The sequence below is a fragment of the Odocoileus virginianus genome, chromosome 30, assembly GCF_023699985.2.
Source record: "Odocoileus virginianus isolate 20LAN1187 ecotype Illinois chromosome 30, Ovbor_1.2, whole genome shotgun sequence".
Classification (NCBI taxonomy): Eukaryota; Metazoa; Chordata; class Mammalia; order Artiodactyla; family Cervidae; genus Odocoileus; species Odocoileus virginianus.
Genome location: NC_069703.1, coordinates 37,669,318 through 37,688,265, shown reverse-complemented (window position 1 = coordinate 37,688,265; position 18,948 = coordinate 37,669,318). Strand labels below are relative to the sequence as shown.

The window sequence follows — 18,948 nt, the reverse complement described above, 5'->3', positions numbered from 1 at the left end:
GGAGCTGAACCTGTTCTACTCCCCGAGCACGTAAGTCATGTGTAACCTTGATTATTAGGTTATTTAGCTGCTCTGAGCTTCAGTCTCTTCATAAACAAAACAAAGGAGGTAATATGTAAGGATTAAGGTATGAAACTGCCTGGCATATAGCAGTCATACTGTGTGCTCTTACAGCTGTATTCTGTACCCTAGGAAGAAGCAGGAATAGGGACTTTTGGTCAGAAGAGCAATCTTGGTGCAAGCATCTGAAATTAAGTTTTTCCACAAAGGCACTGGACACTTGGGCAGTATGTAAGTTTGTGTGTGAATCTCTTGCCTTTCTGCCTTTTTGGAAGGAGCCACAGTAGCCCGCCTGACCCCAATGCTTTGGCCTTCCTAGGGTGCCTATTTAGTCCTGATAAAGTACCTTAACCCCTACGCCTTGCTTCCCATCACCTACTCCTGTGGATTGACAGAGCCAATTTGAATTTTACTCTCTAAAGTAACTACATGTAAGACAGAGAAGAGTAGATACCTTCTCAAGAAATCTTAGGTTGCAAATTTTCCCCATACAAGGCAAATTCTTGGCAGAGGAAGATCTTTGTAAACCCTGGGTCTCTGTTTCCTGGGGGATTATCCAGCAATGCAGAAAGGGTAGGACTCTGTTTACTTGACTCTTGGTGAGCCCAATCTCTGTCTATACAGCCTCGCTTTATCCCAGAACTAGTTGTATTTCCATTTCCACAATAGAGGACCTGGTACTAACCTGGTTTCCAGGCATTTGGAAGGACGATTTTTAAACTAAGTTTTGAAAAAAAAATAAAACTAAGGTTTGAACTCCTTCCAGTACACAAAACCTTGCTGGAGACACTGTGGGAAGAAAGGAAGAGTAATGGGACAACGTTACCATTTTAAGGGAGCTCTCTGGGGAGTTAAAAAAATAAACCCAGGACATAATTGCAAAGCTACAGGTAGAACCAAATAGATAGGAAACCATGGCTGAATAAATATACCTAAGAAGTGAAAAGAGTTGATAGACTAGGTAGCATATCCAACGCTCGGTATGTGTTAAAGGGAAAGGAATGGTGGCTAGTCATTTTTTGACCTGAAGATGGCTCTGAAATTTGGAAAAGTTTAGAAGAAAGTGCTCAAGTGGAGAGGACGATGGGAAAAGAAGAGTGGCCATCATGAAATTTCCATTGGAACTTTGCATTCTTACCAACTTTGCCTCTGGGACTGTTTTTTTTTTTTTTTTTTAATTGAGCATAATTCACAGATCATAAAATTTACTACAAAGTTCACAGTTCAGTGTTGTTTTTTTTCCCCATATATTCACAAAATTGTGTGACCATCATGTTGCATGTTCAGTCACTCAGTCTTTTCTGACTCCTTGCTACCCCATGGACTGTAGCCTGCCAGACTCCTCTGTCCGTGGAGTTTCCCAGGCAAGAACAGTGGAATGGGTTGCCATTTCCTACTCCATCACCACTATTTAAATCCAAGAAGATTTTATCACCCTAAGAGAAATTTCATACCCACCAGCAGCAGAACTGAAAAAAAATAATTTTTAAAAAAATTTTACTGAAGTACAGTTGATATTCAGTGTTGGGTTGTATAGAACTGAAAAATTTTAAATGTCAAATTTAGGCCAGGAAAAGATGACCAGAAATGCTCACTGAGGCCCCACCCTGAGTAACCTTAAGAAAGTTTTAGATAGAAAGTTCTGGGACCCAATTCAGAAGCTGGTGCCTAAGGCAGCTCACAGCTAGCTGTCTGATTTGGTGCTATTCCAAACCATAGCATCTGCTTTTAAAATCTGTCAACACCAACACGCTACCTTAGAGGGCAACCATGGGTGGTGTAAAGGGAGTAGGCAAAAGCCAAATGCTGAGAGAAAAGAATTTGCTTTCCCAGGACCTACCTCATTAAGAGAAAGTCACCAGACCTGTCTGGTAAGAGAAACCAGGTCACTTCCAAAGCTAAGAGGAAGTCACCTGCTCTTTCCCAGAGTCTTTGACCTGTTTGAAACCTTAACACCTGATACCCCTCTGAAAAGAGAAAACAAGGGACCCAGAAAGCATCTGAGTGGTCCTGCCAGCTTCCCCTGAAGAATTAGTAGTTCTGATAAGAGCTTTTTAGTCCATGAGTGTGATCAAACTTGGACTCCGGGGAACCTGATGAGGCTCCGGGGAACCTGATGAGGCTGGACTCAGTTCCCCCAATATTATCAGGTGAAAGACTGACCACTTGATGTCAGGCCAGTATTCTCAGGTGATGCAATGATTAGGCAGGTTGACTTTGGCAATAAAGCTGCTTCTCAGGACTGGGCCTGATTATTCTGCTTTTGGCACAGAAATGCTAGATAAATCCTGGACTACTGATACTGGAAGGATTAATAATAGGTAACACGTATTAAATATGTATGATGGGCTACTTTACATACATTTATTTTTCTCAAACTTCACAGCAACTTTTAAGAGGAAGGTACTGTTTTTTAATCCTCACTTCACAAATGAGGACAAAAGGTAAGCATGGTTAAGAACCCTGGCCAAAGCGGCTTGGAGTCAAACCAAAAAGCCATTAGTTCAAGCCCCTTATGATACAGAAGGAGAAACTGAGGCCCGAGGGGGTTAATGACTTTTCCAAGGTTGGTGGCTCAGTCGGTAAAGAATCCGCCTGTAAATGCGGGAGACCTGGGTTACATCCCCGGGTTGGGAAAATCCTCTGGAGGAGGACATGGCAACCCACTCCGAGAATCCCCATGGCTAGAGGAACCTGGCAGGCCGCAGTCCATGGGGTCGCAGAGTCGGGCACGACTGAGCGACCAAGCACATAGCACAAGGTTGCAAAGCCAGTGAGGGTCGTATCCAAGCCTCCTGGCCACCAGGTCAGGGCTTCCTGGGCTCCAGAGTGCGATGGAGACACCTTGGTGGCCTTTTTCCAGCCCTTATTGCCAGCCAGGCCAGGCCCAGGCACCGCCGGTTGAGCGGATGACTCAGAGGGCGGGGACTGCTTTTCCCGCACCACCCCGCCCCGTCCCGCTGCTCTGAGGATGTAGAGCTCTCGGGTCGGGCGGGTGGCAACTCGTCCGAGTGAAACCGGGAAAGCTCCGCCCCTGGCACTCAGCGGGTGGCGGGGGCCTCTTCCCCCGGCTGCGCGTCCGGGCGCTTGCAGGACCGGGCTGGCGATGGGAAGACGCGCCCAGCGCGTTCCGCCGCTCCTTCTCCTATTGGTCAGTCTGGCCCTGGGGGCGGTACCCTGGGCAGATCCTTCCCGTGATTGGGTGACATCAGCCTAGGGCCCGCCTCTGGCCTCAGGCTGTGAAGGCGGGGTGTCACTAGGCGGCAGCAGGCCAAGGAGCGTCGCTGCTGCCAGCTGAGGTACGGAGGCGGTGGGCTTGGCCCGCCACGGCCGAACCCGCTCCCGGCGGCCCTTCCCACTCAAGTTGTGCCTCTTCGTCAATGGCCCGTTTTATTTTGTCCCCATCTCCGAATGCTGGAAGGCGGTCTTCTCCTCAGACCTGAGCTTTAATGGCGGCGTCATACTAGGCCCCTGGTGATACTTCCCTCCGCTCAGATCTGATGGGACTCTTCCCCGCTTTCAGGTCTGAGGTGCTGAGTGCCGCTCACTGCAGCATACCCCTCCGACTTCACACCTGAGACTGTCCCCTCACACCTGAGCGCTTCAACCTCCCACCCCGCGTTCCTGGCAGAGGAGTCTCCAAGCCGCCTTTGCGCTGCTCACCCGACCCTCCTGGGATTTGGACCAGTTTGAGGGGACCAGACCAGACCCTGATGGAGAGAGCTGGATCCCCAGCCTCTCTCCTGGCTCCAGAGTCTTGCTTGCAGGTCACTGAGCCAGCCCCGTGAAGGTCAGGGTCTCTGTAACTGACACACCAATCCCTGTCCCGCCCTTCCGCAATAACTGAAAAAGACAGACGGAGTGTCACAGGGCAACTTTATTGAGAGGAAACATGGTCACACCCAGCAGACATGCTTTCCCTCTCATCCTGGGTCTTGGTTGCTGCACACACACACACAGGCACACACACACACTCATCACCAACCTCTGCCACACAGTTCAGTTTTCAGCTCCAAAGATGGGACACTCCTCAATTCCTAAGATCCATAGGTAGCTGGGGCAGGAGGGGGTTGGAGTGGGGAGGAAATGGTCAGGTTCGGGGTGGGGGTCGGTCTGGGGTGGGGGTCGGGGGTGGAGACAGAGAGCAGGGCTGGATGGGATGACCAGTGGCCAGGAGCACCTGACGGCTGCAGGAAGCGTGGAATCCTCTGGCTTCAGGGGGCCTCGGCTCCATTGGTTCCTCTCTATGGAGCCTTTCTGAGCCGGGCCAGAGCGTTTTGGGGAGAAGGGTCGGGCCTCCCACCCCATACAAGTCCTCTCTGCCGGGAGTGGGGGACTGGAGCGGGCAGGGCAGGGCAGGGCACGCAGCAGGCGCGGCTCAGCTCTGGGGCTCCTCGGGAGCCTCGCCCCCTTCTTCCCCGGCGTTGTCGGCCGTCCACAGCGTCAGGTTGTCTCGCAACAGCTGCATGATGAGAGTGCTGTCTTTGTAGGAGTCCTCGCTGAGGGTGTGCAGGTCGGCCATGGCCTCGTCGAAGGTGGTCTTGGCCAGCGAGATGGCCTCCTCGGGGCTGTTGGCGATCTCATAGTGGAAGACGGAAAAGTTCAGGGCCAGGCCCAGGCGGATGGGGTTGGTGGGCGGCATCTCCTTCTTGCTGATGTCCATGGCCTCCTGGTAGGCCGACCGGGCTGAGTCGATGATGCGCTTCTTGTCGTCGCCAGTGGCCACTTCAGCCAGGTAGCGGTAGTAGTCGCCCTTCATTTTCAGGTAGAAGACCCGACTTTCGGCGTCACCGGCCTCCTTGATGAGGTGGGTGTCCAGCAAGCCCAGCACTGTGTCGCACACGCCCCGGAGCTCCGTCTCCACCTTCTCCCGGTACTCTTGCACCTCCGGGCCCTTCTCTTCCGAGCTTTCTTCATTGCTCTTTTGCTCGATACTGGACAGGACCCTCCACGCCGCCCGCTGGCCACCCACCACGTTCTTGTAGGCCACTGAGAGCAGGTTGCGCTCTTCGCAGGATAGCTCCTCACCCTTTTCCACGGCGCTCTTCATGAAAGCTGCCATGTCTTCATAGCGTTCGGCCTGCTCGGCCAACTTGGCCTTCTGGATCAGACTGGCTCTCTCCATGGCTCTGGGGACAGGCAGACAGGCAGGCGGCGGGCTAACTGGCTGCCTCGGAACCAAGGCCGGGTTCTGTGCCTCTCCTGCTCTCTGCCCGCCTTTTGGCTGGAAGGCCAGGCCCAGAGAAGGGTGGGAGGGGCAGAGGGCGGGGCTAGGGCCCTGGACCTGCCTCCCTCTCCTCTTCGCCCCCACACCCTTTCCGGCTCTTCCTTAAAGGTAAAAGGGCTGGGATGGGGAGGGTAGGGGAGCGGGGGCCGGGGGTGAGTCATCCGGACTGTCAGCGGGAGAGATTTGGGCGTTGGCCTCACCTGCACCGACACCTTTCCAAGCCCCAGGCTGCCCCCTCTGGTTCAGGGCTTCTATTACATGCCTACTGTAGGTAGCTGTCCCAGTTTCTCAAATCAGATCCTCCTTCACCGTGTTCTTCCAGGGGTTGAGGATGGCTTCAACTACCTGGTCGCTATGGGTCTAGGCGCCCGTAAAGCCAGGTGCAAGTCGATGGGGTTCCCAGCCCTGCCAGGTATGTTTCCCCCATTGGTTCAGGTGAGATAACTGTTTATAGATAGGGCGGTAAGTTTCCTAAGTGCCTTCATACCCATGATCTAACTTATTCTAACCTGCTATGTCTATGTGAAATGGGCAGGTCTATGACTACTACTCCCACTGTAGAGATGGGAACACTAAGGCTCAGAGAGAGATGAGAATTGCTCAGAGTCACACAGCTACTAAATTTGGCTTTGCTCCCATCAAGTCTTTTGACCTTTGAGTTCCAGACTATTTAAAAGTGACACGCAGGCTTCTTCCGAGTCTGCCTGAAATGTTCTACCCCCCACCCCTCACTTCTCCTCAGGGTCCTGTCCCCTCTGAGCTCCCAGAATGCACAAGTGGCAGCTTTCAGGGTGCCACTTAATGAGGTGTTTAACGAGCGGCCTCTGACGCTGTGGCCCAGCCTTTGTAATTAGTCACCCAGTAGGTTTTTTGGATACCTTCCCCATCACAGCACAATTTTCCCTTTCAAGTTGGTGGCCTGTTGCCACTTGTCTGAGGACTTACCCTCTGGCTGTCCACACCAGGTGACCTGCCCCCTCTGTCTGCCTTCATGTGTCAGTGGGGCACACAGAGGGTGGGTACCCAGTTCACTGGGTGTTCCACTTTCCTGTCTAACTCAGCCCCGCCCTCTGTCAGAGGCAGGGATGCAGGCCACCTGGGTGCCCTGCCCAGCTGGGTACCAGGAGGGGGGGAAATGCTAGCAACTGGGGTGAAAGACAGGACCAAGAAGATGGAGGTGGCTGTAACACATGTCATTTTGTTTTATGGGGCAGCAGTCCCAGCTGAGTGCTGCCTTCCCCTCCCCCTCCCAGCTGAGTGAGCCTGCCTCTCAGAAGTTTCCCTGCCCCTTCCCTCTGACCACGGCCCCACTTCTGATTCCTGGCAGAAGCCTCAGAGATGGAGACTTCTCTGCTGCCAATCTTCTGTCCCTGTTCACTGAGACCCTGTCTCCATGTCAGTTGAAATTTTCACCTAAAGGTGTTGGCATTGCACCTAGGAGGGTGGGTTCCTGCTTCTCTGCTCTGCCTCTAGCCAAAGCTCAGATGGGGCTTGGGGCAGGGCTTCTCTCTCTGGGATCCAGCCAGTTTAATGCTTGAACCAGGACTATTTCACAAGCCTGTCCCTCCCCAGTTCCTCTTGGTGTCTGAACACCCACCCTCTCCTCCTGGAGGGAGGCTTAGGCCAGAACTCTGAGGGCCAGAGATGAGATCTGCTTCTTATGAAGGAAAAGTAGAGACGTGTCTGAGCTGATGCCATGTTTTCCAAGGAAGCAAGCAGAAGGGATTTTAGGCTTGCCATCCTGAAGGCTTTGCCTAAATCAGCTCACTGACACAGAAAACAATGAAAAAGAAACATATCAGAATACCAATTTACAGTGTATGTTTAGGTAGTAGGATTCTAAGTGAGTTTTTCTTTTTCCTTTGATTTTCCTAGTATCTTCAGGTTATCAATGGTGAATGTGTTATTATTTTTCTATGACAGAACAGCCTACAATCTTGGAATCAGACTGCCTGGGTTCAGTTCTTACAAGCTGCTGTGGCTTTGGGTAAGTGACTTGGCCTTTATGAGCCTCAATTTTCCTGAATAAAAATGGGGCTTATTGTGAGGATTAAATGAGTTGATGGAAAGCACTTAGCAGAGTGGATGGTAACTATTAATATCATGGGAAAAGAAAACTGAACCTTATTATTATAAACATGCACACTCGAAGCATTCATATGGAGCGGGTTTCTATGAAATAAGGAAGGGCCCCAAACCAAGTCTCAACCAAAGGCCAGACCCTGCCCAACTGGAGAGACGAATGAATGGTCAGAGGCAGTCTGACAGCACTACCTCCACCCTCTCCAGCTCACACATTTCTCTGGCCTCCACAGGTCTTGGGCCCTCGAGGACCTTCCCTGGTACTAGTCATCCAGCCCGGGCTTTCCCAGGTCCTGGAGGAAAGCTGGAGATTCCAGAACATTAGAAACCCGGAGGGCAGGGCCTGGTAGGCCTAGGAATTTTGCAGATGTTTCTGTCTCAAGGCAGGAAGACTTCTCTTCCTACCACTCATGCCAGAGACCTGGTGGTGGTTCACACCACAAGCTCCATGCCCTCAGCATAGTGCTGGGCAGGGGAAAGGAAGCCTTGTCACTCCTTCCCCTCCCCTGCTGAAGCTCAGGGGTGAATTTGGGAGCCAGGCTACCTAACACCTCCTGCCCGCTCTGGCCTGTCAGTCCTGACTCAGTTCCTGTCTCAGGCACCTCCCTTTGCCTCCAGGCCTCCCTTTCCCAAGTCCAGAGCCCAGGCAGACAGGAGGCAGCAGGCCCTGACAGGGCATGGAGTTCCACTGTCAGCCGCCTGAGTCAGCAGGGCAGGAGTGGGGTCTGCAGCTCAAAGGGGCTTTCCTCATCCCACCTGCTACCTCCCCACCCTCCCATAGAGCATCCTTCCTACCAGCAGGATCAAAGCCTCTCATCCCACAGACAACCACTCCTTCTTAACTGGTAATAACAGGCTTTGAAGGGTTGTGGCATAGAGAAGGCACCAACCAGTTGCTATCTACCTCCACTGAGAACAAGGACAGGGCTCTGATTGCAGCAGGAGGGATGCTGGTTAGACTTCAGAGTGAACTTCCTAGGAAATTTTTTTCAGTCTTGGAATAATCAAATTAGTCAGGTAACTAGAGGAAACTAAAGTGAAAGAAAGTGAAAGTGAAGTTGCTCAGTCGTGTCTGACTCTTTGAGACCCCATGGACTATAGCCTGCCAGGCTCCTCTGTCCATGGGATTCTCCAGGCAAGAATACTGGAGCGGGTTGCCATTTCCTTCTCCAAAGGATCTTCCCGACCCAGGGGATTGAACCAGGGTCTCCCGCATTGTAGGCAGACGCTTTAGAGGAAACTAAGGGCTTCCCTTATAGCTCAGTCAGTAAAGAATCTGCCTGCAATGCAGGAGACCTGGGTTCGATTCTTGGGTCAGGAAGATCCCTGGAGAAGGAAATGACAACCCAGTCCAGTATTCTTGCCTGAAGAATCCCATGGACAGAGGAGCCTGACAGGCTATAGTCCATGGGGTCGCAAGAGTTGGACACGACTTAGCCACTAGAGAGACAGAGAGGAAACTATGGTGCCTTCTCCCATGGTTAGTTGTGAACAAGAGTTCAGTTATTCAGCTAAGAGCTCACTCCACTAGTTGGCTGTCTTTGGGCGAGATATTAGATCACTTTTAAATGACTCAGCTATCTGAGTCTTTTTTCCTCAAGGCACTGCTGTTTAGAGTACCCTACTACGTCTCCTCAGCCATTCCAGTTTAGGACACAGTGTGGAATTACTGGAAAGAGAATGGAATGAAAAAAAAGAGAGAGAATGGAATGAGGTCTGGGTGTGGAACTGCATCCCAGCTCCATTATAAGGCCTTGGGCACGTCCCTTCCTGTCTTTTGGCCTCAGTTTCCCCATCAGTTCACGGAGGCCAACACAGATCATCACTCAGCCCCTGCTAGCTCTGAATGACATTCTCTGATATTAAGGTTTCTTCTCTGAGATCCCCTCCTTCCACAGCAGCCATCTTCATCCTTGGGTGGTACAGAAAAGTCTGAGATTGGGGGAGACATGAGCAGGTGCAGATCTTGGATTTATCAGCTGCGAGACACTGGGCAATTCCTAAAAAGGCTGTCATCGCCTTCTTCACAGGTTTAGGCGAGAGAATGGGTCAGTGCATGTGTTCTGATGTGGGGTGTCAGCTGGGGAAAGGCAAGAATCCATTAATACCCTGGGCTGGGCTCAGTTCAGGGTGTGACAGCCCCAGACTGGAGTTAAACCCGCTGCCCCGGCCTGGACTGGGACCTCTCCAAGTTCAGAGGTCAGCTAAGACTTGAAGGTCTCTGGAACTGAGATCAGGAGTTCTAGAGGGGCAGAGTGAAGACAACCCTAGCCGCTCTGCCTGTGTCCCCTCTGGCTTCATTGCGCCTCTTTTTAAAAATCTCTAGAATGGCTCTGACCAGCTGACTAGGCAGGCATTGAGGATAAGCCAGATGTTCTCCTGCAGATTCATTACAGGCCCCAGCCCTGGACCCCAAATAAAGGTGGTACCAGACACTCAAAGGTATGGCAAGAAGAGGGAGATCTTTATTTTGGTTAAAAAAGGTACAGGACAGTAGACCAGCAGCCCTGCCCCCACCCTGCCATGGGCTCAGCAGATTCCCGAGGCCCGCCTGGTTGCCTTCAGTTCCTCTGAAGAGCTCGGGATGGTCAGCACTACCCTCGGAGCCTGAAGCAAAGGGGGACAGCGTCCTCCTTGCATCCTACCCGCTGGGTGGGGGGACACAAGGGGGGGCCGTGGGAACAGTGTCAAACCAGCTGTGCTCAGAACAGTCACCAAACTTGTTCAGCAGCGTCATCAACACCCCAGACGGCTCCTGAAGAAACCTGCTCGGCTAGACTAGAGCTCTGCCTGGTCCTGGGGGTGGGCAGGCTGTAAGGCAAGATTCCTAGAGTCTTGACTCCTGACAGATCTGGGGAAGGGGAAGGAAGGTGGAGGGGAGGGCGAGTTTCAGCAGAGTCTGACATCATTGTGCTGACAGCTGCTTTCTGACCTTCTACACTCTGGCCGCGTGGAGTGGGAGCGGGGGCAGAGAGGCCAAGCCCTGCCTCCTCTGCGGGGGGAGGGGGGCGCCCTAGAGAGGATACATGTGGGGCAGGCTTGGGGGCAGACCCTGTAGGCACAGACGGTGGCAGACGGCCACGGGTTAGGCAGGTGGAGGTGCCGGGGGCCTGGCTCCCCCCAGGCCGCTCCTGGAGAGGCAGAGAGCAGCGGTCCTCAGGAGGTCCTTAAGCCCCCGCACACACTGGAGATCCCAGGCAGGACAGCACAGGAGGAGAAGAGAGAGGGTTAGCACGATGGGGAGGCGCGAGGAGGCTGGCGGGGAGCGGGGGCGCGGGGGGCGGCCCCAGCACCTGTGTCTTCCCCACAGAAGCGCCGAGGCTCAGGCAGCAGGCAACCAAGCAGGAGAGAAAACGGGCAGGTGAGAGAAAAAGCTCAGCAGGACAGAAAGCCAGGACACAGAGTTAGTGACCGAGGGCCCCTGCGCACCAGGACGCCGCGAGAGCAGGCCCCAGCGCCTCAGGGCAGGTGCGCCATCCTCTCCCAACCTCGCCCTTCACCTCCAGCTCCAGCTGGAGAGCTGCTCTGCGTGAAGCCACTTCCTCCGTCCAGGGTGGGGCCGGCTCTAGCCCTGCGCCCACGCCCCGGCCCTTCCGCTGATGGGGGGGGGAGTCCTGAGGGCCCTACCACCGCCAGCACACACACTGCACCACACACCAGACAGATGAATGGGCCCCGTGGGGGCGGCGAGGCATGCGATGAGGATGGTATGGTGTGTGAGGGGAGCGGGCAGTGCTGCTGGCCGACGGGGGAGATACAGTCTTACCAGCTAACCCTCTGCAAAGAGGCCTGTTAGCTCCCCTCAGGCTGTGCAGGAGATGGCAAAATCCTGACAGGTGTCCTCCTGGGGGAGATACCAGAGAGGTGGGCCAGGGTTACGAGCTGTCTGGTGGGGCCCTGCTGCCCAGGCCGGGGTGGGGGGCCAGGGAGGCTCTGGCTCTCAAACTGCAATCTACTTCTTTACAAACATTTTCTTAGCTAAGCAGTCACTGGAGGTCAGAGTGGAAAGACAGAAAAGAAAGAACTTACGGGTCGCAAGTCCCCAGGGCCGGGGAAAGTAGAGGGGATGGAGAGGGGACAGGATGGCCTTTTCTTCCCTGCCTGCGGGAGCCTAGCTACAGCCCTCTGTGCCTGGCCTCCAGCAAACAGACCCCAGCCAGGAGAGAATTTTAGCTGGATCACTGGGCTGCCTGCCCTATTTCTGTCTCCCCAGGCATCACCAACTCGATGGACGTGAGTCTGAGTAAGCTCCGGGAGCTGGTGATGAACAGGGAAGCCTGGCGTGCTGCGGTCCATGGGGTCGCAAAGAGTCGGACACGACTGAGCTACTGAACTGAACTGAAGAGGAAAGACCATGTTTGGCTGAAAGAATAGAGGGCTACCAGTTGGGGCCTCAGCAAAGAAAGAGCAAACAAAAACCAAACCAAAGCAAATGAATTCTTAAAAACAAAAATTTTATTACAAGCAGGAACAAAGAATACTGGCTTAAATAAAAGGCAGGTAGCAGTCCCTCCTCTAGCCAGCTTCCTCCCCACCCCTCACTCGCACTTCAGCAAGGAGGGCCCAGGGTCCTGAGGCTGGGGCGAAGTGGTTTCTCCCAGAGGGGACTCCTGGTGGCTGCGACTTCTCAGCTGCCTGTGACCCACCAGCCTCTGCAGCAAGGAAGGACAAGGTGCGGGGACTTCCTATGTCCTTTTCAGCCCTCTTAGAGGGCCAAGGAGGGGGAAGAAGGGACAATTTCCTATCTATTTTGACAAGAAACTATCGCTCCCAGGAGAAGAGAGCCATCCTTTAAGTTTCTGGCCCAGATTTAGGCCAACCTTCACTCATTTCAGCCCACCTTGGTCCTTCCTGGAGGGAGGCCCTCAGTTGGCCATGCTCTAGCCCCTGGCACTGGGTCCCATACTCAAGATCCCGGAGGAGGGGGTGTGGCAAGGCAGCCACTCCCCACAGCCATTACCCCATCCACCAGACCAGGCCCCAGCTTGTCTGGGCAGGTCCCAGCTGGAAACCTGACCTGGGGGCTGGGTGGCCCAGGTCCCAGCCACTGTTTGAGGTCCTTGGAGGAGGGCAAGAAGGATGGGCTGGACTGCAGCAGGAGCCCAGGGGTCTCCTGTGACCAACGCACACACCCCCTGTCCCCATGGCTCAGGCTGCTCCTGCTGCTGCCACCACCAGCTGGCACCCAAGGGTGATGGCGGAGAGTGAGGCAACCCAGGGGGTGCGGGAGGCAGTCACATTCATACCAGAGCACACACACGCACGCACACACACACTCACAGCCAGAAGGTCTCTTGTAATAAACTTATTAAAACCAAGGTGCCTTCTGATAACCTTTTACCTGGCACTACATAGATAGCAATGTGGCTGACTTTTTTTTTTCTCCCATAAAAAAATGCTATGTAGAAAAAAGGTCTATAAAATTGTGCAAAATACCCAGCATTAATAAACCCGTTTCAAGTATTGCCAGCATGAGTAAAACCTGCCCATCCCCAGACCTGACCTGGGAGAGAGGTGGGGTGGAGGGGCCAGGCTGGGCCCTTGGAGAACCCTCCGTGGGCAGAGTGGGGCAAGGCGCCCCCTTCCTAGTCTGCTGCCCAGGAATCATGCAGGAGCTGAGGTCTCGGGTGCCTGGCTGGCTGATTTGGCTTCCTCTGACGCAGGCTGCTCCCCCCACTCACCCCCAACTCTGCCCTCTCTACCTGGAGCCCCACTTCTAGTCTACTGGCCGACTCCATACGAAAACAAAAACGGAAGAACGAACGATGGCTATCCCAGAAGGAAGGGGCCCAGACGCCCAAGCAGCCCCCAGAGGCATCCTCTCTGACCGTCTGTTATCCAGAGCCTACTCCTCCTGGGTCCGGCTTCACCCCTCGGACCCCGGCTCAGCAGGGCCCAGCAGCTGCCCTACCCAGGAGGCGTCACACTCAGTCCGCAGCCTCACACACAGGGCACAGCTGGGCAGAGGCTTGGCGTGGTCCGCTGGGCGGCCTCAGGGGCCCTGGCCTCTCTCCTGTCACTCCTGCCACTGACCAGCTGGGGGAATTTAGGGCCCCCGGCCGTGTAAACCTGGTCTGGGGAGCAGAGGGTACAGCCATGGCACAGTGTGGGGAAAGCCACGCAGGGTGGGAAATAAATACGAAAAGACTCAAGCAGTCTTGGGCGGCTCTGCTTCCCTTCGGGTGGAATGGGGAGGAGGTCCTGGCAGGTGTGGAGGGTGGCAGGTGAGTGCGGAGGGGCAGACAGGCCAGCAGGTGGCAAGTACTGAGCCCGGTTCATGGGTGGCTTCCTACCATGCTGGCATCGGGCTTGGCTCCGCAGGCTGGCTCGTCGCTTCTGATGGGCGAGGGCAACACAGTGTCGGACTGCACAAATCCCCTCCGGTCAATCAGGCTTCCAAAAGACAAGGAGGGGGACACGTGAGGGCCCTGCCTGACACCACAGCTCTAGGCCAGGGAATGGATGGCTGGGTCCATCTCCCAGACGAGGCAAGACCCAGCCCTAGAAAGGCTGCTCAAGTTGGCGGCTCGAGACCCTTCCTTTCTGGAAGGGTCCTCTCCCTACTCTGGATACCTGGCTTTGAGCCACAGAACTTATCCACCATTAATTCAGACTGTCTGGCTTTGTCGGGCTCCCAAGCTGCAGGTGAGAAGAGCAAGGATGAAAGGGCATTGGGAGATCCTGCAATTCCTACTGTCCTTTCCCCAGGGGCAGGATGGGTGACAGGCATATCAGATATTGGGCAGGAGGAGGAGGGGAAGGTGTGGGGAAATCTTACCCCACCCCCACCCCGCCCCCACGGCATCCAACTGAACTCCCGATCTGGACATCTGGCGCCCCCTGGTGTCCGGACAGATGGGGCGTTTCCCCGCAGAGCTGAGCCACCAGGAGGAAGACAAGGCTCCACCCAGTCCAGCCATCAGCAGCGGATGGCAGTCCCTCAAGGTAGACACAACATTCATTGTGGTTATCCCTGGGGAGTAAGATTACATGTGATACCTAACACTCTTTCTAATGTTTTGTACTTAATTTTTTCTACAATGAGCACACAGGAGTACAAATTACAACTTTACAGAGTTCCTTTCTGTGACAAGTGCCCTGAATGCATACAGCAGAGGATGACAGACGGAGGGCATCTTTGGTGTGGGGAGGTCAGTGATTCCAGAACCTCTTTGAGAGGAGTAGACTCACAGAGCTACCCCCACCCCCAACACTGGCCAGGCCAGGCCCTGTGACCTCCCCCACGCACCCCCTGGCTTACCTGGGAGGCAGAGGGCCACAGAGCACGGCACAGCAGTTGGTGATGACACTTTTATGGCTGTAGGGGTTGACAGAGGCCTCGCCACCCCTCTTGTTGGACCACGAGCCTTTGATCTGCAAGCAGGCAAGAGCTCTGGGTCAGGTACCTCCCTTCATTTCCCCTGTTCTAGAGGCTGGGGAAGACCAGCAAATTCTGAAACCAATTCTGGCTAGCCTACTGGAGGGAATGTGCCTATACCCTTTAGTCATTCCATGAGAATATGGGGGACTGCTGGGTGTTGGGGGGCACCCAGAAGAGGAGGCTCTGACCAAGACAGAAGTCAGAGCAGAGCCAAAGAGAAGCCTGCAGAGGAAGCTTTTAGGGGGCATCTTCTCTTGCCAGCCACCTAGGAAGGAGGATAGTGCAAGGGCCCAGGGCTCAGGCTGACATGGCTGTGAACTCCGGTTCTCCCACAGACTTGCTTGTGACCTCGGACAGAGCACCGCTTCTGAGTCTCAGTTCTCATTTGAAGAACAGGGAACTCCAGCAATCCTGTCGAAGCATGAGATGAAACCTTGCCCCTCTCTAGCTCCGTGGAGCCGGCTGTCAAAAGCACTGAGATCAACAGGGAAGGAGACCGGCTTGACTTTACCGTAGAGTTTTCCAAGTGTATCTGGCCATGACACGCTTTTTTGCTTAACCCCTAGTGATATCCTGCAGAAACAGCCCCCAGGAAATCACCTTGGGAGAAGCTGGCTGATGTCATTTCTGCTCTGTAAGAATCACCCAGCATGTGATACCCTGTCATGCTTGTTCAGTTCCTTTCTCCAAATGACAGGCTGAGGTCAAGGAACATATTTTCTGTTGGTCCACGGGCTTCTGAGCAATACTAGATGCTGGCCCTGGGACAGATGCTCTCATTTGCTTTTTTGTTGTTTGGAAGGATGGGAGGGGAGGGGTCAGGTCCAGCCCAGGGCTCAGCATATAGTGGGCACTCCAACAGACAAGGTTTGTTGGTAGAGATCTACAAGGCAGCAAGTGGAGTGGGGAGGCTGATGGAGCTTCACGTTTCTGTCTTAACCGCCCCCCTCACTAAGGATGCCTCAGAGAGCCCCAGGACTCCCTGAGAACAGTGGAATCGCTGCTGTCTACAAGGACAGCATGGTGGGCCTGAGCTTCCAAGTGCAACCCGGGCTCTATCCCTTTCCAGCTGGTGACCTGGGGCAAGTCATTCAGCCATCAAATGAAGAAAAAGCATCTCTGTTCCTTCTGCCTCAGAGGCAAAAGGACCCAAAGAGATGATGGAAACTGAAAGAACCCTGGAAATGGTAATGAGCCGGCCAAATGTAAGGACAGCAACGGGGTCAGTGCTGCTCTGCTGGGGTTAGGGAGAAAGCAACCTCGGGGGCCTGCCCAGGGTCCCCCAGAGCCCAGCCCTGAGCTCTGAAAGGAGATGCTGGGCTGCCTTGCCTCCCTGCCCACATCTGCCCAGAAGTTTGGGGGTCACGGCTGCACTGTGGCTGCCCCAGGCTCCCTCAGCCCTGCCCCCAGCCCAGGGGTAAGCTGCTGCTCCAGCCTTTACTCACGTCTTCATTAGTTGTCAGGTTGGAGGCGACGAGGTAAGTGTGAAACCCTGAGAGGCCCAGGATGGACCAGATGGAGAAGAAGCAGATCACCAACTCCAGCACAGTGAGCGGCGCAGTCAAGGACCCACACGGGGACCGGGGCTGGGAGCCTCCCTCACCAGCCTTTCTCACCCATCCCTCTGTGCAGCTACTCCCCCAGAAGGGAGGTAAGTTTGTAACCAGCCACCTCAGCAGATCCCCTCCTGGGCCACAAGGAGGGTTCAGATGCCCCCAGAGGGCAGGACAAGCCCAGGGTAATGGATGGAAGAGAGAACTGAGGGTTTCAAACACCAGAGTCACAGACACGGCACAGTCCAGAGAGCTGGGTGTCTTAGGGGTCTGTGCTCTTGGGAGTTCTTGGCAATTCTGGCCCCATAACAGCCCATTCAGAATGGGCTGTAGCCTGGGGGTGAACAGGAGCAGCTGGCACGCTGGATTCCAGAGGACAAACATCAGCTCTAACCCATTGCCCTCTGTTTACAGGACATGGTGCGGGGACCCGCCTCAGGAAAGGGGCCTTGGGTCCCACCAGGACTCCCCCTTGCTGACAAAAGGATATCTCGCTGGTGTCTCCTTCAGAGTGGAGAGGAAGTTGCTTCCCTGAGAGCCTGGGGAGGAAGAGACAGGAGAGGGCACAGCTCGAGGGACGGTGACCACGGCCCCTTGAGCTGGTTGAGCTGGCCCCCGGCCCTCCCGCTCAGCCCTGCCCCACGCCCACCGTCACCCCTAACTCACGCAACGTCAGGTGGGTGACCACACAGGCGAAGATGAAGGCCGTCAGGAATGAGAGGGAGAGAATGAATGCATAGAAGAAGCGGTAGTTCCGTTTCCCCACACAGTTGCCCACCCAGGGGCAGTGATGGTCAAACCGTTCTGGAAGGGCCAGGGAGGCAGGTCAGCGCCGGGTGTTTAGACGCCTCTCGCCACAGCTGGGTGACCCCACCCCCTCGCTCTGTCCACATGCAACTCTCAGTTCCTCGACATTCCTGGCCTCTGGTCCTTCACCCACCGGTTCCTCTGTGTCATTGCTGCAAGGCCACATCCTTGAGAAAGTTCTCCTTCAACCTCAGAGGAGGGTGAGGCCCCTGTTATTTGTCCCATTGCCCTGGCACTTGTCCTTTGCAGCACTTTGCCTACATGGGTTTATATATTTATTTATAATTAACAGGTTGGCTTGTAACCCATTCCCAAGTGGCATAGTGGTAAAGAATCGCCTGCCAATCGGGGCTCGATCTCTGGGTCAGGAAGATCCCCTGGAGCAGGAACTGGCAACCCACAGTATTCTTGCCTCGAAAATTCCATGGACAGAGGAGCCTGGTGGGCTACAGATCATGGGGTCACAAGGAGTCAGATGCGACTGAACACAGTAAGCACAACTATAACCCCTGCTCCACTGTGAGCGCCATGCAAGGGCCTGGGCTGAACCCCAGGGCCTGGCAGAGTCTGGTATGAAGAAGACCCACAGAAAGGACTTGGCACCTACGATCCTGGCCCCTTGGCAACAACCAATGACCCGTTCCCAAGCTCTAGAATAGAGGGCCAGGGAGGGGCGGGCCTGCTAGGTAACTTGTGGAGAACCGGCATTGGAGGCCTAGTCAGAAGGCTGAGCTCACACCAGCACTGTGTCCCAGGGGTGGCGTCACGCCCAGGCAGGTGAAGAAAGTCCCCTGTGGGAATGTGGGTCACAAGCCTGACGCAGGCCTGCACCGGGCCAGCGCCCTTCACAGAGGGTGGGTGGGGCAGATTCTCAGGGAGGAGTGACACCCACTGAGTCACCCACTTCACGGCCTGCCGTCCGGGTGCTCCCCACGGCTCCCCGGTGAGGGAGTGCTGAGTTAGCGTCATGAGCTCACCGCCCTAGGGACTGTGCACAGTCACCATGGCTCAGCTCGCCTGGGTCCTCTCGCATAGCCTCTCCCTTACAACACCCTCCCAGAGGCACAGCCTGGGCCCCAGTCAGAGCTGCTGGGCCTCCAGAGAGCAGCGAGAGGGGACGAGAAAGCCTCTGGCTCCCCAACAACCATGGCAGTCGTGGGTCAGGAGCTTAGCTTCCAATCCCAGCTCCGCCCTCTCCACCTCACTGGCATGAACTCCTCAATTCCCAGATTTTTGTCAGTCCAAACCCCGGGACTTTCAGCAGAGCTGGCCCTGGGCCACATGTCTAGAATGTCATGGTCCAGACTCTGGACCCTGGACCCGCTGAGGACCAGGCCAACAGCTGGGAGGAGGGTTCAGGTGTCTCTATGTCCACTTCAGAGCTGGGGGAGGAATCCCCCCTTCCCGGGCCGAAGCCATGATACCACTGGTCACATTCAGGGCCCCTCCCCGCAGCCCCTCCTCAGTCAGAGCCAATCTGAGGGAACCAGATTTCCTGCCCAGACGCCCCCACCCGCCCACAAGCGACTCCCGATCTCCAGGGCTCCATCCCTCTCAGGACTGCCTGCGCCCCCCTCTCTGCTGCCTCCCACTTACCCACACAGTTGTCGCAGACACTGCAGTGTGAGGTCCGGGGCGGCCGAAACATCTTGCAGGTGAAGCAGTACTTCAGCTTCACCACCTGCCCGTTGATCATCACCTCCCGGGTCCGTGGGGGCGGCCGGTACGTGGAACTGCCTGTGTTGTCTGAAAAGAGGGAGAGACAGATGCAGGATGGCCAAGCCCTGTCCAGGGGGAGGGGGAAGCCAGTGCTGCCCGGCCAGGACGAGAGAAGCTTC

General features: G+C 55.0%; 2 protein-coding genes and 1 long non-coding RNA gene across 10 annotated transcripts in view; 1 reads left to right on the top strand and 2 right to left on the bottom strand.

Annotated features, from left to right (window-relative positions):
* Positions 1 to 3,286: 3,286 nt before the first annotated feature.
* Positions 3,287 to 12,731, top strand: LOC110147596 (uncharacterized). 2 transcript variants are annotated; one of them, XR_011484770.1, is made up of 3 exons: positions 3,287 to 3,359; positions 7,211 to 7,274; positions 11,583 to 12,731. It is a non-coding gene; the product is annotated as an uncharacterized lncRNA (long non-coding RNA). The 2 variants fall into 2 exon arrangements; XR_002316924.2 differs by lacking the exon at positions 11,583 to 12,731 and adding an exon at positions 10,680 to 10,951.
* Positions 3,920 to 5,292, bottom strand: SFN (stratifin). The gene has a single exon (XM_020909185.2). It carries the CDS (start codon positions 5,183 to 5,185, stop codon positions 4,439 to 4,441), a length of 747 nt encoding a protein of 248 aa, XP_020764844.1. The 5' UTR covers positions 5,186 to 5,292; the 3' UTR covers positions 3,920 to 4,438.
* The window catches only part of ZDHHC18 (zinc finger DHHC-type palmitoyltransferase 18), a 45,638-nt gene continuing 36,502 nt past the window's right edge, over positions 9,813 to 18,948 (bottom strand). For 2 of the 7 annotated variants that reach the window (XM_020909180.2, XM_070458989.1), the window contains exons 3-9: positions 18,707 to 18,856; positions 16,970 to 17,107; positions 16,794 to 16,842; positions 16,196 to 16,298; positions 14,631 to 14,743; positions 13,663 to 13,762; positions 11,807 to 12,021 (exon numbers count right to left, since the gene is read on the bottom strand). In XM_020909180.2, the coding sequence (XP_020764839.1) occupies positions 11,908 to 12,021; positions 13,663 to 13,762; positions 14,631 to 14,743; positions 16,196 to 16,298; positions 16,794 to 16,842; positions 16,970 to 17,107; positions 18,707 to 18,856 (767 nt within the window). In that variant the 3' untranslated portion in view covers positions 11,807 to 11,907. Of the gene's footprint in view, positions 10,554 to 11,135; positions 11,214 to 11,806; positions 12,022 to 13,527; positions 13,763 to 14,630; positions 14,744 to 16,195; positions 16,299 to 16,793; positions 16,843 to 16,969; positions 17,108 to 18,706; positions 18,857 to 18,948 lie in introns of those variants that run through there. The other 5 variants (XM_070458992.1, XM_070458993.1, XM_070458991.1 and 2 more) reach the window with 5 other exon arrangements.